Raw genomic sequence first — 19,126 nt, 5'->3', positions numbered from 1 at the left:
TATCTCTAATTCTTATTTACACTGAATTATATGAATAAGCAGGATTCTTTGTCCTTTTCAAACCCTACACTACAGATGAGATGCATTGGTGTCGATAGCACTGTCTGAAGAATAATGATCTTTAAAATAAAACAAAAGTTCTTAGGCACAGCTGACCGGATGGTGAAAGACAGCTCTTATCTGAAGTACCACAAAGAGGAAAGTTGCGATGTACAATAACATACTTAAGTACTTTAATTTTTCGATGTACTCCAGCATTCTTTGAAGTCAGAACGTTTTTCTCCATTATCTTAGTGTCCTGCTGTTGCGGAGGCAGATCTTAAAGACATACTGTATGCAAAGTTTTTCCTCCTTTTAATATTTAAGAGATATTCAAAGTCTGTCTCAACATGCACAGACTTACAGGCCCGTCTTGTTGTGAGCAGTACAGGCTGTGTCATAGGAAATGTCTCACACAACCTGTTCTTTTCATTTCAAAATACACTGTGTTGAAAAGAGAGGGAGGCATGCAACATTCTCTCCACAACTGTGCATTAACCCCTGAAGGCGTTACATCACTAGACAAGCTTCTGCAAAAAACAGCAGAGCGGGAACATGCAATGTCCAGGTCTTCTTCATAATTAAAAGGAGAGTGGAAGACTTTATATGATAATTACACAGTTTTGGATTCTAGATAAACCTGTAATCCTTATATTAGAAGACTTCACCACTAACAGCAGAAACAACAGCAAACATTTCACAGCCTCTCTTTGTTTGGATTCAGAAAACCTCCTCAAAGTCAAAAAAGTATTATTTCACCTAGCTAATCTCCTTATGTTTACATATTCCTTCATATTTGGAGTCAAGGAAGCAAGGAACTATTAAATATTTTTTGCTACGAAGGTACACCCACAGTAAACTACTGTACAATGCCACATCTTTGTGAAAAACTAGCTGATTTTAAAAAGCTATTTTTCATTGAGTTTTGAATACACAATAAAACAACACAACAAATGCAAAAACGTACAAAAATGGGAGTCTGCAAGAAAAAAAAGGGGGGAGGAAGAAACCTATAAGTTCAAAAGCCCCCAAAAAACTGCATCCACCTTACAATTTCTAACATTAGAAATCCAAACAATCTTTAGTTTTTATTTATTAAGGCCATTTTATTTATAAAGGCCATTAGAATGTATTCTACCCAATGCTTATACAGACATTATTGTAGCTTAAATACAGTATTTATATGGCAACAGCACAAATTCTAAGGCATATGTCGGCTATGAGTGTCTTGCTCATTATCCTAGCCAAGCTTCAGTGTCATACATGTCTGAAACCCACTCAATTGATGGACAACTGGCTGACTAACAGGAATCACTTGAAAATTGAAATGGCCAATGAGAAATACGTGCCTAATAATGACCAAGTCTAAAAGTACATGACAACTTTATTATCCTGTTGAATTTCACAGTTGTAATCATTCTTGCTGGGTCGTTTCCCAGCCTTTCATAACTGAAAGTGTCTCGTTAGCCCTGTAAATGTTTTGATTTTGTTTTTGCAATGGAATTATTTCTTCAAAGAAGCAAGTCGATCAACCGTAAAATTAAAGTGCATACGGGCCTTTGTCTTTTTAAGAAGAAAAATCGAAAACAAAAACAGAGATTCCATTTTTGGAAACTTTTTCAGTAAAGTCTGCCCTATATACAGTATACTGGGCAGCATGGAAACACAAACCATCAAATACTCTTTGATCCTAGGGATTGAGAGTGGGTGCCTCCATCTTTAGCAGTGGGAGACTTCATACAATACAGTATGTACATGTATCTACTGTTAGAGTAAAACATTGCATTAGATTACAGATACATCTACAAGGCTACATTAGACAACCGCTAATTGGAAAATTAAAACTAAATCAGAAGCATCAAACAGAAGTAGCAATATGTTTCTAGGAGATAACCAACTTGGATTTATAAAAAATAGCACTTGCTTAAATAGCCTGTTATAAATTCTAATGGGTATAGAGCATATGATACAGTATATTTTGATATCAAAAAGTAAAAACACTGATTCATTTATTCATAAAAATATCAGTGCAGATGGCTGGCATTCAGTGAAATGTACACACTTGGACTGCAAACTGGATATTGGATAGAAAACAGATTACAGATAAGTAGTGGAAGTTCAAACTGAGGAGATGAAATTAGCAGAGTACCACAAAGATCTGTATACGGACATATGATTTTCCCAGTTTGTATCAATGATGTAGATTCTGATAAACAGTGTCTTGCAAACGTATTCACCACATTCCAATGATGTCCCACTTTTCTGAATTACGAATGATGTACATTTAATTAAAAAGTTCATTTTTAATGAAAAGCTGAAGGCTAAAACCAAACACTTTTATGGCTGCCAGAAGTTAAAAGTCAGAAACAAAACTGCAAAAAAGAATTAGAACCAAAGGTTGTGAATTCAGGTTTTGAAGTTTTCAATATGGCTGGTACAGTATTTTCACTCTCCACGGATACATTATGGGGGGCCTGTCAAAGGAGTACTTTTATTTTTCTCTACAAAGGCCTGTCAAATGAAACTTTTAGACATTTCCTAGTGGTTTTTTTTTTAAGATGAACTACAATTAACACAAATGGCTAATAAGGTAAACAAACATGATACTTTGTATAATTCAGAATGAAATACAACACTTGCTAGCTCAGCCTTCAGTATACACAATTGCTCCCAGCATTTTTCAATTATTGTCAATGGCACCCAGAAGGCCAGTGGAAAAGAGCAAGAAGTGGTATAATTTAAACAAGAACATAAGAATGATGACAAACAAGAAGAGACCCTTTCTCTACTAACTACTACAGTAGGTACTTACTGTAGTAGCTTGTGGATCCAAGGATCTCATCTTGCATTTTCTTGAAAAAAGCAAGGATAACAGCTTCAGCAACACAGCTGAGTAGCTTGTTCCAAGCCCCACTTTTGCATAAAGAAGTACTGTTTGTGCTTTTCATGATTTTAAATGCACCTCCATGTAATTTCCACTGGTGTTTTACGGTTCGTGTTTCCTGGTTTATTCTGAAGGTGTGCTGACTAGACTGCCGATGCTTTTGAGGACATATCAGATCACTTCAAAATTAAATTCTTTCTATGATCCAGTTCCTTCAGCCTATCAGTGTAGGATATTCCTTTATGTCCTGGAATATACCTGGATTCTTTTCTCTAGACTAATTTCAGTGCAGCAGTTTCTTTAATGGAATGTGTATGATGGTACACAATATTCTAAATTAGGTCTTACTAGAGCATAATACAATTTTAACATACTGTTACCTCCCTTGACAGGAATTATAAACTTTCCCTACATAACCTACAGGTACCACTTTCTTTGTGTTTGTTATTGTCTCCACCATTGTCTAGATTCTAGAAGATGTACAAAATGTGTCAACATAAATACCTAAATAGTTTTCTTAAATAGACTGTTCTTGCTCAGTGTTTCCAATTGTGTAATCGACAGGTTAGGGTTTTACAACCAGATATTAAAACCCTGCACTTCTCAAGATTAAATATTATATGCCAGGTGCTCTCATAGCATTTAATTTGATCTCTCATAGCATTTACTTTAATCCAATACTGTATAGTATTTTTGAAATTTTACAGTGTTTGCTAATCCTCCCGTTTTGGAGTAATTTGTTACCAGTAAATGAAGCCTCTTATGAAGACTTTCTTGGCGTGAACTGAGATGCCAAAGCTGTACAAGATGGACTATTCTGAAACCAGTAGCCCTTACCCAGCCTGTAAGATCAGATGTATGATGCAGCTCTCAATATGTCTGGAATGTATCATGGGCGTTGAACAGAAATCAAATCAAAGCAGCCTTTAGATTCCGACATTCACATTTTCCTTCAGTTGTGGCAATTATTAGATATGCTTTACAATGGACCCACAAGCTTGGCAACATTAGCATTAGGGTTATGCAGGAAATCATTTACATCCATTCCTGGTATTCAAACATTATATTATCTCAAATAGACCACTGTGTCCAGCCGAATGTGGCTGTGAATTCTGCGAAGTGACAGAACAGATAGCATCAGGTACAGCTTCCCCTGCTAATGGTTTACGTTAATGGGCTTCAAATGGTAGCGCACTATTATACTACACATTAAAATGCTAGTTTTGCTGAATCCCTGTACTCGCAAGACTGTATAACTCCACAAAATACAGATTTTGTATTTTTGATTGTTAGAAAAAAATGTTATAGCACATCAGTTGGTGTATATCTGATGTATACACAAAGCAAAAGAAACATTTTTGTTGTATTTTATGACATTTTCTATTTGGTAGGTGGAGAAAGATTTAATTGTGTTTACTCTCAACATAGAGAGAGTACTTTTGACCTAAACAGGGCCTTTGGTTTCATTGGAAGAACTTTTCCTTCCTTGAAACTATTTATCATGAAGAGACCTGGGTGGGAAGTCTTGGTTCAATAAAGGACTGGGCCTAGGTACACATACCTTATAAATATTTTTCTATACAAATAATATTCTCTGTGTTTTTGTAAATACTGTAGACGTGTCTTCTAAAGTGCTGCCTGAATTTACTGTGTCAGAAACAAAAAAGCCACATGACCATGCTCAAACATTCCCTGTCAAGTCATGGGTTTTATTATTTATTTTTTATTCATTTGGCTGCTCGGCAAGCTGGTGTCAGGACCAGAAAGGAAAATAAAAGCCACACTGCATGTTGCAAATCTCTCATCAGAACCAGAATAGAAAAGGCATTGTAGAAGTTACTTGGAGACACATATATGAACCAATATAGTTTTGGAACAGGAAGATTTAGGAGGCCAATGTAAACATATACCAAAGTGAAGAAAAGGTTAAAATATGGAGAAAGAAGGGATGCTCTAAAGCATGCCATCTTCATCTGCGTGAAGGTAATCTCAGGGCCTGTAGAACTGACTCACTTATCTTTATGATGATAACAGATAATGGCAGCAGAAGAATAAATTCTGAAGTACTGTATACAGAAACATTTTGTCTGCATATACAGAATAAAACGCTTCTTTAGATATTAAAGAATGGCTTTACTTTACCATGTAGCAAAGCAGTGACCCAAAGCATGCAGTCAATCTATCCAAGGAGTTGAGAGAACCAGTACCCAAAAGTCAAAAGAGCAATGTCTTCTCAAAAGATTACATGAAGAGTTTGATGAGCTCAATGGGTCATTACCTAATTATATTGAATTTTTACATTCCAAAATTTACTTAAAGTACAAGTGTCCCGATACTCATGAAATCACTCACTTGGACATAAGGCATGCTTTTGATCAAATGTATGAATGGAATAAACCAAAAATAAAAGTCCCATTAGTTTGTTGTCCTAGTACTTTTAGAGGGCACTGCATATGTAAAGGGGGTGAATGTCTATAAAACCTACAGATATACAGTACAAAGTGAAATTTATTGGTGTAAGTACTGTATTTGTCCCCCTAAGTCTAAGAACTTCTTTGATAGCACCTTTGGCAGTAACTACTGCTGTCAATATTTATTGATCATCCTCTATCAGCATTGTATAATTGTGTCCATTTATAATGATAAAGGCGCCATACTGTAGTTCTCGCAAAATTGTTACAAAATGTTGATTCTGTAGGTTGTAATGAAGGTTGTTCTTAAAATTTCTTTGGTGGATTCAAGTTAGGACTTTGATTGGGCAAACAGGGACAGATTTTGGTGTTAGTAGGCCCTAGGCACTTTCACTCCGAAATGTGCCGGCAACAACGCATTTACCTCCGCCCCAGTTGGACTTTGATAGACAGAGATTGAAACTCCTGGAAGGGGTTACAAACAAACAGGGTAAGGACTAAGGAGAGGTACTTCAATATGTGGTGGGTTACAAGGACAAAGCAGCAAACACTGACAACTATTTACAATGGCTCCTCATAAACTCACTAGCTATATACACTGCCAGGTCAATCTCCGGTCGACACACTGACCTCAAGTCCAGTCCCATGGCCTCTGCCCCCAGCCTATCTTGAGGGCGCATAGCTAAGGGGAGGTGCAGCCGCTAAAGTGACTGGTGGAGGCCCTACACTATTCTGATGCTAAACCACGAGATTGATGGAGCGAGTCGAGCGACCATCACTTCGATACTTCTAGTTTCTAGAACAGCCGCGAGATAGCTTATGATTATTGATTTGGAGCACCTAGAGTCGATTGCAAGAATGTTGTTTCAGCTCATTTTTCGTTAGTCACTAGTGTTTCCCTCCTTCATAGGCCCTAAAAATTTCATAGGGAAATCCGGCACTGTAGACCAAAGGCTCAAGGATATTCACTCTCTTCTTGTCAGACAACTTCATTGTAGCTTTGTGCTTATCACCACTGTCCTGCTGAAATGTGAATTTGGAAGTTGGGATTCCTAAGTGACTCAAGCAGCTTTAATTTTTCTTCAATCCTGATTAATCACCCCTGGCCCCGCTTGTGAGAACCAACACCATAACATGATGCTGTTACCACCACGCTCGACAGTTGGTCTGGGCTTGCACCAAACAAAACGCTTTGCATGTATCTCAAAATGTTCAATTTTTCATAAATTGTAAATCCTTCGCAAGTGTGGGCTGATTTAGGTGTCTGAGTGGTGTGATGCACATTTCACTTTTTAATGATAGTGAAGTCTTAATGACTTCACTGCATTTAAAGCAATAAATAACATTCACCTGATCTGTGCATCTCTACCAGTTTATTTCTGATTTGGTCAGAAATTTTCTTGGTCTTCAAGGTTAATTTGTTGAATCACTATCTGACGTGTGACTTGAAATTCACTACCCCTTTGAGGGAGCTAAATGAGACAGATGCATTTACAGTGAAGCCAAGTTGAACCACTTAGATTACACACCGTGACACATCCAGAGGTTGGGTTGCTGTAATGGGATCTTTAAAACACGTGGGTCCAGGAAAATACCTGAACAAATGCAGTCATAAGGTACAAAACTGTGCTTTTTTATTTACAGTGAAGGAAAAACAAAATGAATAACAACACATATCAAAACCTAAGCTCTGTAGAGCTCTGAACTGAAGTTTTTCAGTTCCTCTCTAACAATAGTAAGGGAGCTAAGCTGCTTAACGGCATCTCAAAAAGTCTTTCTGAGATTTTAAAGAAACTCTTCCAGACATTAAAGCTCTTACAAAACTTCTCTCAAAGAATCATGTTTCCACAGTCACTTCACAGTCAGCTGCTCCCTCTCCCCTCTGTTGAGAAGTTATGCACAGAGGATCAACCCTCTACCTCCAAAACAACAGATCAAACCAACACACAAAGTCTCCTGGCTTTTTCTCTGGTCAAGAGAAAATTGTGAAAAACCCAACAGGCTTCTCACAAATAGTCAGGTGGCTGAGGGCAGCAGTTTATTCCCCACGTTTTTCTGGGAATTCTCAGATAATGATCTCTGTCTTGATAGAGATCAGACATTACACAACAAGTAAATGGCCTGAATGCTTATGTAGTAGAGAATCCTTTCATTTTCTTTAAAAGTCAAATTACAGAAGATTCATAACCGATCTAACTTAGAATTCACAGCAATGGATTCACTACAGAAGTCATCTCAAGTAGGAAGACAAACGTTAAACAATGTTTTAAAATGTACTCCTTTTTCATCAACAGAGGATACCCCACCCATGTTACTGACAGGGTCCTCATCCGAGCCAAAAATAGCCCCGGGACCATCAACTTGATCAGGAACCCCTGGCCTAACAGCTGCATTCCTTTGGTGCTTCCCTTCCACCCCAACACACTTTCTATCCCCAGGACCATTAATGACAACTTTTCCATCCTACAGGCTGATTCCTTCACTGGGGCCCTCTTTTCTGACCGCCCCATCATCTCATATTGCCAACCACCTAATCTGCGTAACCCTCTTGTTCACAGCTCCCTTGACCGCCATCAACAATCATGCAAACCAGGTACCTTCCCCTGCAACAGAGCTCGCTGCATCACCTGCAAGTACATATCTAATACCACACTCATTCATGGCTCCTCAGGACAATTCTGAATCACCCAGGTGATCTCTTGTACCTCCAGTAACCTCATTTGCTGTATCTCTTGCAGGAAATAAATGAGCAAACAATTTTAGCCAATTATTCTTTCATTCAATAGTTATATGTATTTCACAATATTTCTTGAACAGTTTTTCCTCAGAAAAGATGTTGACAATGTCATTTTGTTGACTTAGTTTCACTCTACATGACATGAGAGAATAAGTCTAAAAAATGTACAATATTTATAAGATTTGTGTTACACTTTCAATAGCAGTGAATTTAGATCTTTTCAATGAAGCAATGGGTTCTGCCTACAGTGTCTGCTCTCAAATGCTATTATATTCAATTTCAAACGTACATTATGAGCTAATAGTTACTTTGAATGCTTGAAGGACTGTATTCCACCTATTCATAACAAGTGAAACAGGATAATTGAATAAATGGCAAATACACCATTTTCACAAATGTTTTACTGTATATATTTATACATTGAAATATTTTACTGTAAATATTCTGCACTCTTAAATATATTTTAATTTAAATCAAACTGTCACACTTCTAAAAAGAAACTAAGAATTTGAAGCAACACATGCATGAGCAAGTAACTGTTATAACGTCTAGCTTCTTTCACCAGAGAAGGTCCTACACATTGCACTGCAAGAGAGAAGAATCTTTCACAAAGGGTCTAAACTTTTAGAATCTGTCAAAATTCTTAGATCTGTGTGGATAAGAGTAGATAAATCTGGATCCTTTACATGCCTACATTAATCAAAAGTATAATGAAACATACATCTAAAAACTACATATGGCATAATTCTTCATGGACTCAACGTTTCGAATTATTTACCATCAGCATACACATGTATATCTAAACAAATATAAACAATTGCATTTACTGTACAGCACAATATACTGTATAGCAAAAGTGTTCCCTCTCACTTCAAGCACCAATAAACATGTATTACAGTATATACATTTATACCTACAGTATATATTTTAACACCACATCTTGACAAGGCATCATTTAATATTAGAAATCTTTCTATTTCCACATATTGTCAGCAAAGAAGCAATCCAGCATCCCTCCCCCAACAGATCCTAGTTTTTTAAATTCTTTGTGCTCTGAATAATGCTTCTCAGACATCAACAACTAAGTAAACACAATATGTCAACCCAATTAAATAAAACCGTAGAATGCCCTTGAAAGCTTTGATAAAAGTTCAGTAGTCAGGAAAACAAAGCCTAGAGTATCACACCATTTGCAGCACAATCTCTTGCATGTTCACAAAGCAATAAAGATTAACACATCAATTTGAGAGGGTACGTAATATAATTTTTGCAGCCCAAGGCGATCATAATGGGAGTTATATTTTAAGATACTGTATATGAAAACACCAGTTCATATGGTTGTGGGACATTATTTTATAATGATTGTCTTCTATTGAGACCTTTATAGTACTGACACATTTATAGTGAAGACTCTTCAGAAATGTACAAGTGCCTCATATTACACCAACAATTTTCTCTGTAATATACAATAGATAACTTACGTCCATGCTGGAGAAAAGCACAAACCCAGCTGCTCAACAAATCACTTAAACACTGTGAAGACAGGAAAGGCTTACTCAGCTGTAGAAGTCGCAGTTGGTGTGACAAAGCGGACAAGTTCTTTTGATGCGAGAATTTCAGAGACCAGAACAGTAAGTCAAGTGGTAAATCCAGTTAATAAACCCTAATGGGGAACACTGCTTGCAAGCTTTTATATCCCTCTTCAGTCGCTTTTTATTTTGGACCTACAGTATATCCAGAGCACTTCATCATTTAAATCCCCATTGCTTTGTATGCATTTGAAAGTACAGAACTCTGTGTCTAGATTTTGGCAAAGGGGAAACAAAAGAAATTTCCATACCAGAATTACACTCTTTGAACTCCAAGGCATTCAAGCTTTGACACTGATGTAGCAAAGTTTTTTCCTTTGGAAAGCATGACAGGGAAGGAATTATAATGAACATATTTAAGATATTAACTCTGCTTAAAGACCTATTTCAACATGTACTGTAGATGCTAAGCCACAGCCCTAAGAAAGCATGCTCTACAGTTATGTCCACAGCTTATTTTTCTTACAATCCTTTTTTGAGCAGAAGAAGCAAGGCTTTCTCATGCCCACTCATAAGAGTCTAACCAGTGAATTTAAATTGACCACTTTCTACTTTTTTTTTGCTAAATCAGATTAAAAATAAAAAGGTAAGCAGACATACAAATACTGTACCATGCTTCCCAAGTCTTCCTTAGAAGATGATAAAAGGTATGTGCAGTCAGAATTATGACAGGGTAGGTCAGTGTTTACCAGGCCAGGTCCTATGTGCCTTTTGGATTTTATTCTAACTGGTAGCTTAGTCCAAGCTACTTTTTGTCATCACACTCTTAAATTGAACTACTTGCTTGTAAAAGTACTTTAAAGCTGCTTCTGTTCGTAAATAGTAGAACAAGCTTAGCATAAATTAGCATGAAACAGTTGCCAGTTTCCACGTTTTCCTCTCATTTAGGTTGATTGCCTCAATGGCTTGGTTGAACCTATTCTCATTTAGCACTAAAAAGCTTATTATGACAGTGATTAACAGTCTCATTCCCACTTGTGTCTGCACATTACTAATTGAAACACAACAAGAGCTGTTTAGAAAGCTACAGGGGAGCAACAGCTTTAGACCAAGTGGAAATGGAGCTCTGCTCACTAAAGTTCTCGAAAATGACACACATACAGTATAGGAGATTATGTGGGAGGCTGAATCATAGATGAAAACAATTGTTAAAGATGAAGGAATTGATTGAAGTAAGGGTTTAATCAATACAAAGCTTAACTGATTAAAAGCTCACTTGGAATGAAAACCAGAACACACAGGGGTGCTTCACGAACTAGATGGAAAACACTGGAGGTAGGGTTAACTGGTGTTACGGGAATTAACTCCTTCATTGGTATAGGAGGTATAGGACTTGTCAGGTATAAACAGGGGACTCCTGTTTTTGGACATAAGGCAGCACCTGAGGCACACAAACTGAGTGCTGAGTAACATCTAAAGACATCCACACAAACCTCTGATGTAATACATCCAGGGTATTATTACTATAAACCTTTTCATAAGCTCTAATCTTCAGATAAAATAAATACCAGTTTTATTCTTGAATATCTCTGTGCATATGAACACTCTTTCACAAGTGCAGCTGCTTATTTCCCTTTGTGACTAAGTGATATCAATACGAAAAGAGAAATAAAAGTAGGTGTGGCGGAAAGGAAATAAGAAGAGGAAGCAAAGCACGTTCTTACACACAATTTTTCTTTTTTCTTATTTTTTTTAAACATTTTTCTTCTCCAAAACTAATTCTGTCATTAAGGAGGAAGAAAAAATGCTGTAGGCATTACACACACCCTCATTCTGTACACTTATATAATTCAATCCTTAAATGACCTAATGATAGGATTAATGTGAACTCTTATTATTTTTCTAAACATGTTAGAGTTCACTTTTCAACTACTTCATACAAAATGTAAGATCCCAGCTTTTGAGTAGAAAAGAAAAGCTTAAAAAGTTCCTGTCAAGCAACTTGTCCGAGAACAACTTATTTAAAAATGAATGAAAACCAGCATATGTGTGGGTTTCAAGGACCAGGAACCATTTATAAAGCACTTTTAGCCTCAAAGGACCCCAAACATTCTACATATAAAGGAAGACCCACTTCATTCACTACTTATGAATGGCAGCCAACTGGGTGACGTAGGGCAGCTATTATGAGCCATCTGCCCCAGAGCACAGCTGGAAGTAAGTAATTCATTTTTTATCGACTGAATTAAGGGAAACTTTATGTGGATGAACTTTACTGGAGTTAACACCCCCACTCTTTCAGAAAGTGCCACAGGACATTTAATGACCAAGTATTTGGAGCCCTGGATTAAAGTCTAATCTAAAGGACACCACCTCCTTTAGCACTGACCAAACCCAACCTAATTCTTTATTTTTTTTAGTCTGTGTGTTTTTACTTAAGTTAAAGCCAAAGCCATGGTTAAGCTACTGTAGGCCAATGTAAAGCGTGAAATGCCATTTGCAGACTTTCAATGTGCTGAAAAGGTTGTTTGCATCTAGGTTCTATGAGCAAAAATATCTACTGTATACAGAATCCATTGGTCAGCACTGTCTCTATGCAGCCAGAAAACAGAGCCTACACAACACATCAAAGATGTCTCTGGCACTTAGTGTGCCTGTCTTCTTCAAAAGACGAGAGTTCATACTGAGCCTCCTGCCACTTCACTCTGAATAGTTAATAAGCTCACTTGAAAAGACACTCCATTTAAGTGTCAGCTGTTCTTTAATATTTTGGAAAAAAACGATACCTGAACAAAATCTGATGATTGCCCATTTGTAGTAGACTCAGCAAAAAAAACAACAACACTGAACTGTTCTAGGGCAGAACCATGCAGTGTAAAAAAAAACCTCTACCTGCATAGACTCATGTTTTTCCACACCAATGACAACTTTTTTTTATTCACCATGACAAAGATAAGCAACACCTATTCCCAGGACTGTTTGGGAAAAGGGCAAGGCTATTTGTGGAGCAACAGTTCAAGATAGTATAATGTATGATATAGTACTTATTTATCAGGACTGTAGATGCAAATAAGCACACTAAACAAACAATTTGTGAAAGAAGGATCCAATGCTAGCTCTTCTTGCTTCAGGTCAGAAATGTGTAAACAGAGAACTTAGACACTGAAACCTGGGAACCCTGAACCAACCTGAATCCGTCTTGTTAAACTGGTGGTGAAAACTGACAAGGCAGTCATTTCATACCAAACAGTGAATGCATGTTTGGAGTGTGTAAGCGTATCCCACACAAGGAATGATTTCTCATCCTAAATTAGATCTCGCAGCAAGTCAGCACTTTTAAATCCTCTTTTACACTTCACTCTTTTCCACCGGCTTCTAATTCTGTTTAATGTATTGTACTATTTTGTCTATCCCTGTCTCTCTTGTTCCTGCCTTTATCTTTCTTTATGGTAAAATAATATTATTTCTTATGTAAAGGATATGTAGTCAGTTAATGTCCATTTTTCTATAGGCTTGACAACCTAGGATGTCTGCTATACGTGAATGAGAAAAGTAATTCCTCACAAAGACGGGTGAGAAGGCTGTGAGCATTCACAAAGATCAATCTGTACAGCAATGAGTGTAAGCCAAAAGCCATTGTGTATGGGCAGGCGAATAAGGGAGAACTATCCAGTCTTAATTATGTTTCAGGCTTTTGAAGGTCATATTATCCATAGAGTAATATGATCTTCTCCCTTCTAACTTCTAACTTCATCTTTAAGGGAAACTGAGCCCTGCTTTACCCTTTTACAATTAACCCTACAGGCCGGTCAACTGCTTCTCCCTGCGATTGTATAGGAAATTCTAACCTTACTGTACTTTACCTGGTCTAACCATAACCATTAAACTAGTCAAATTTAGCAATTTAGATATTTAGAACTATGTGCTGAACATTATGCATGTTTTATTATGTATCTATAAAGTATGAACATTTTATAGCGAAAATGATACTCAAATACAAAGGTAGCAGATTTTACACTCTTTGTCTCTTGTGAATGCCTGCACCTTTAGTCCCTCTATCTGGTTTCTTAAGCACAGGCTATTACAGGTGGCTGTGAGACACAGTTGTTCCATTACAGAGACTCCATGTAGGAAAAAATCTTTGAATCATTTGCAAACCTCGGAGTCTGTCTACATGTCCAAACTACTCCATCAAACTGACGCGAGGCACTTTTATCTGTGGTAGAGGAAATGTAAGATGGTGAACAAAATCATTTTGAAAAATGCAATAATATACATGAGAGCTGTGTCCCCCACCTGTCATGATTAATGTACCCAATTAGCCTACTGGGTTACTCTAATATAGTCAGATATTTTCCAAACCTCGTTTTTATTGTTCAAATAATCAAGATACATGGAAATCACCAATTCCTTTGGTGTTTTACATAATTTGTGTTACAGAATTATATTATAGTTTATCTGGTATTCATGCAATCATTATTTTTTTAACAAATATTCTCACCTTGATTTCAGTGTATCTAAAATATTTTAAAGCTTTTGCATTTAATGCCAGTTTATTTCAATTTCAAAACCTCAAAATTACAAGAATTAAACATCTCATCAAATGTCCGAATCTCTTTTAAATACTATACTGTAGCTATTCATATAAACTATTCAATAAGAAATCCAGTTTATAAGATGCTTAACGCTCCCAGAAAATGTACAGTCATTCCTTCCTTTGGATGTTGATATTTAAAATGAAATTTTATGCCGAAATTTACAACTAATGGCATTATGAGACACTGACATTCTGTAATTTCAAGTTTCCATAAACAGAGTTTCAATAGTTAAGCACGTTCACTGTGAAACTGTGAACAGGGTGATATTCTTTGCCTAAACAATCCAATAGGCCTCATAATGAAGCAGATGTACAGGTATGTGTGCGAGAGAGATTAATTTCATTTAGTTGTCTTATCTCAGCTAGTTTCCAAGCCAGGTATGAATACAGTTAGCTGACAAAGACAAGGAAGTATTATTACATTTTCTACATTTAGTTCAGTTAAAAGAGTATATCTCTTTACAGCAAATCTGGAAACAAAAAACAGGAATAAAGGTTCATTGCAAGACATACTGTAGCTCAAGTCAGACACCAATGAATCACTTCCCCTTAACATCAGCTAATATGTGAGTAATTCCTACAGAAATCACATTAGTTCAGCTTTTATTCTTTTGTACTGCGTGCAAAATTGTACAAGATGTTACAACCATTGCCATAGTCAATGAATGTGCAAGGCCTACAAACAGTTCTACTGTGAGCCACACCTGGTATTAACAGTGCACCACACCCAAGTTAAGCTACTTAAGTCTACTGGTTTGTGTATAACTGCACAAGTTTACATGTAAACGGACTCCAAGCCTTAGTACCCAAAAATAAAAGGCCACAACAGATTTCCAAAGTTCCAGTTTTCCGAAATGCAAAACTGCAAATAAAGCCCATCAGTTATCACACGATTCACATCTTAACTAGGTTAATGCAGATTAAATTAATATTTGCATTGGCTGATGTGGAATATGTCATCATGTAAAAGATGCTAACATTATCAAATACTGATAAAGCGACTTACAAGCCTTTTTATACAGTAAAATATTTACTGGGTAATACACTGAGAGCCTATCCAATATTACTCATTATTTGAAAAAGAAAAAAGATGCATTCTGGAAGACCCTAAAGTAATGTTAATAACAGTGCTATTAGCACCTTGTAGCCAGATTTTAAAAGCTAAGCAAAGCTGGGTCTGGTCAGTGCAGGGATGCGAGACCTCTTAGGAAATTCAGGCTGTTGCTGCAGGTGATATTTGTGGACCTGTGGGTGACAATCTTACCAGAATTTCCAAACCCAGTATGGTGACATGGTGGTCTGTGCTACTGAAGGTGCCTAAATGGAAATGCAGACTATTTGGCTATTAACAATCCCATGACACGAATACTAACGATTCCATGTTTGTAAGAGGGAGTCTTACACCTCTGCCCTGTCTAAAATTCCAGTTTGGAATGGTACAGTACAGTACCCCCCAACCCTTTAATCATTTAGTAATTTGAAGTAATTTCTGATCTGCTGTTGAGGGTCTACTGACATTACGGCATGTACTGTACCACCGACGTGGGTGTTGCATAAAAAGCGGTGTGCAGATATAAGGTATTATTATTCTAACAAAGCGTCATTGAATCGCTCTCGTCATGCTTCCTGAACATGGAATTGTTAGATCTAACTGAGCAGCTATGCTCTATATTCCGGTGATATTCAGTTGCTCCCAGCATTTGTAGGGCATATTGCCATAACACAAGGCTCCCTAAGAGTTGGGAAAAAAAAGACACATCCAAATCTGCAACGTATACAGTATAAGTATAAATAGTATACATCTATTAAGTATAAATCTATTAATATTAGTAAATAGGGGTGTCAGTAAACATCAAAAACTGTAAAACTTGTCAGCAGTACATCGATTTATGTACATATTCAACTGTGATTGAAATGCATTCAAAATCGCTACAGAAAACAGAAACTGAACTCGATTTCTAAGACGTGTAGGAGTAAAGTTGTAATACAGGGGGGAAAAAACGTTTTCTAGTTAAAACTGTACAAGTAGGCTATTACACCATGACAGTGAATGAAAGACAATTATTGTTTTCTGCACAGCGATCGAAACCCTCATCTACGGCAGTCACATGGAACTCGTACTTGTTACAGATCGGCTCAAAATGTGTTCACCACGGCTGCAACGTCATGATTTATTACACGGATATGAAAATTAGTTGTGCCCGTGGTTCGTACATCTTTGTACAGTACACAAACCAAACGCTCTGAGCTGAAGTATTTCCACCCCTAGAGCTGGACGAAACCTACACCAACACTCTTATCGTTACACGGCTTAACTATAAAAAACAAAAGTCCCATTGCAACTTTTCTAGCGATCACTTCTGAGTATGCAAATTAAAGAACTGTTTCAATATGGAGAACCGCGCAGCCAACTTTTCATTTTAATTTTTGAATACTTGTAAAAGCATCTGCACGTTTTTCTTTGTTCTAGTTTCAATCACGCCTTCTTTTTCCTCTTCTCGATTGATAGTGTAAGCTACAGGTATTCCGGACTTACCTGAGTAAGTACTTTCACTCGGCTCGTACTAGTTGTTTTGACAGCAACGCAAGACGATAGAGCTCTCCGGAGAACTGCAACTTGCAGTTTTACAACCCTTCCCAAGAACACCATTGCTTTAATTTAATCCTCTTGCTCAGGAAATGTTGGCATAATGTTATGTTCCCGTGGGAATCGATTTGTGTTCTTCCAATGGCTTCAGAGCCAGATCCCTCCCAAAATTAGTACCAGCCGCTGTGATGGCACCGACACAAAAGCAGCGCCCATCATAGCTAGCTGAAAAACCCTGCTTCATTTGAGAAGCTAGATGCCGTCGTAGTCCTCATTGTCATCTCATTGGTGGATATCTAAATCAAAGGGGTGGGATATATATGCATATGTCGAATAGCAATATACCATGAGAAAAGTATATATCAGCAAAGTTAATATCCTGGTAATCTGTTGTCGTGTTGTCTTGTTTTAAAACAGATGCGGACTGTTACCAGAATGGCCTGTTATCATACGCGACGACATTTTGAAAGTTAACAAGTCATTATTAAGGTTGATAGTTCACTAGTTACATCCACTTATATCATTAGTTGCGCTGCTGTAATATGCGTGCTACTCTGTTACTGTAGTAAAAACATACATAAACGTGCAAATAGTAAATATCTAGAACATTGGACAGTGATGGTCAAAATAAAGTTATTTTGTTTTGGAAAGGAAACTAAAACAGGATGTTTTTTTTTAATTTACACAGTTCAAACTGACGGCATTTCTTCATACGTTAAAAATGAGAAATTAATTGGAACAGATTGTCTTGCCACAGTAAGACTGAATTGGTATGGCAGTTTTCTGAGCACTGTTTTTACATTGACATTAAGCAATATGTTGTAAAGAAAAATAAGAACCTTAATTCTGAAACCCGAGTTCTATTTCATGCAGACGTTATGAAGAACAGCAGGCGCCTGTTCTCTATAACCCTTGTGAAGTGGGACCTTATTAGTCATAAGCAAGTCTTTCTCGATTCTATAAATAACTATATCCTACTGTATATACTTTAGATAACATATACTGTATATACAGTGTCTATACTGTATGTATATAACCTATAAAGTGTGAACCCACCTGGAAATCGTACAGAAATAATACTAATAAATTAAATTATACTATAAAAAGGTCAAACTACAATATGTCTAATACTGTATACTATATCTTTCAATTTTACAGGTTATCATACTGAAAAACAAAACACTAATCACCTTTACTGGGCCTTTCTAGGTCCATTTTTACTCATAAACGTCGATGTTTTTCATGTTTTTTTTTTCATTTTGTCACTCTTTGGAGTGTATTTTACCCTTGCAGTCTATATTTCATCAGCCATTAAGACAGTCGTATGAAAATCTGCAGTACAGCAACAGTAGTGCTTCCTTTTACAGTTAAAGCTATATAAAATGTACATAAAAGGCATAGCTATATCAGCAAATGTGGCAAATTAAAGTCTCAAAAGACTCGCCCACATCAAATCCTTCCATCTTGACACAAATGGTAAGTGGACATTTGAGACAATGGAATGGTATAGGGAGATAAAGAATGAAAACACCAGTACAGATGGAAGTTCAGAAATAAAATAGGCAGGAGTTTGTAAAAATGCCATACACAGCCTATACTTAACCATGAAAGTTGCAGAGTTATGTTTTAGAATTAGAACTTCTCACAAACAGAAGTTACAGTATATTGGAATATAGGCACAGCTCCATTCCATCACTCAATGGAAACTGAGTAAATAGTCATTGGATGTGTGTTTTTAAACATGATAATGATGTTATCATATCATAACCTGATTCTACCAGATTCTAAAAATCGAAATGACTTCAATGAGAAATAAATCCCTGAGGTTGGAAAATAGATATTTTGTTATTTCCTGTCCAGTGACAAGGCAGTTTGGAGAAGGAGCTTTCCGGCAAAGGAAGACGGAGAGTGTTGTTAACAATACACTCAATACACTCATTGGCCACACTTCTCATCCCATTTTTCCAGCATGAGTGTTTTCAGCTGACCTTATCATAAGGTTCATGGTTTGTGAATCGAATTGTATGCTCAACCATTTTTCATAAACATTTATTGTTGAGGTATGTGGGTTGCCCTCCTCTGATCAAATCATTACAATCGAGTTGATTTCATATGGTGTTCCTAGTATTTTGGCTCATGGGTATACTCTATGTCTAGCTGTACAGTACTTGGTAGTGAAGTGTTATTTATTTCAAAAGGGAATGTGCGTTCTGTATGATTTGTCTTTTTTACTGTAAATTAAGGATATCCATTAAAATGGGTATTTGTGGAGGGACACATAAATTTAAATATTGCAATGACAATTTGTAGTATTGGGAACAAATTCTTCATGGGTGCTGACA

The 19,126-nt window shown here is 36.8% G+C and overlaps 1 protein-coding gene across 1 annotated transcript in view; it reads right to left on the bottom strand.

Moving 5' to 3' along the window:
- Positions 1-17,021, bottom strand: part of LOC148840690 (calcium uniporter regulatory subunit MCUb, mitochondrial-like) — a 63,782-nt gene extending 46,761 nt beyond the window's left edge. The window contains exon 1 of the mRNA XM_088915141.1: positions 16,734-17,021. Coding sequence (XP_088771267.1) covers positions 16,734-16,847 — 114 coding nt within the window. The 5' untranslated portion in view covers positions 16,848-17,021. The remainder of the gene's footprint in view (positions 1-16,733) is intronic.
- Between the last annotated feature and the right edge of the window lie 2,105 nt (positions 17,022-19,126).

This window comes from Atractosteus spatula, chromosome 1, assembly GCF_055471065.1.
Source record: "Atractosteus spatula isolate fAtrSpa1 chromosome 1, fAtrSpa1.hap1, whole genome shotgun sequence".
Taxonomy (NCBI): domain Eukaryota; kingdom Metazoa; phylum Chordata; class Actinopteri; order Semionotiformes; family Lepisosteidae; genus Atractosteus; species Atractosteus spatula.
The sequence above is the reverse complement of the archived record's forward strand: the minus strand, read 5'-3'. Positions and strand labels throughout refer to the sequence as shown.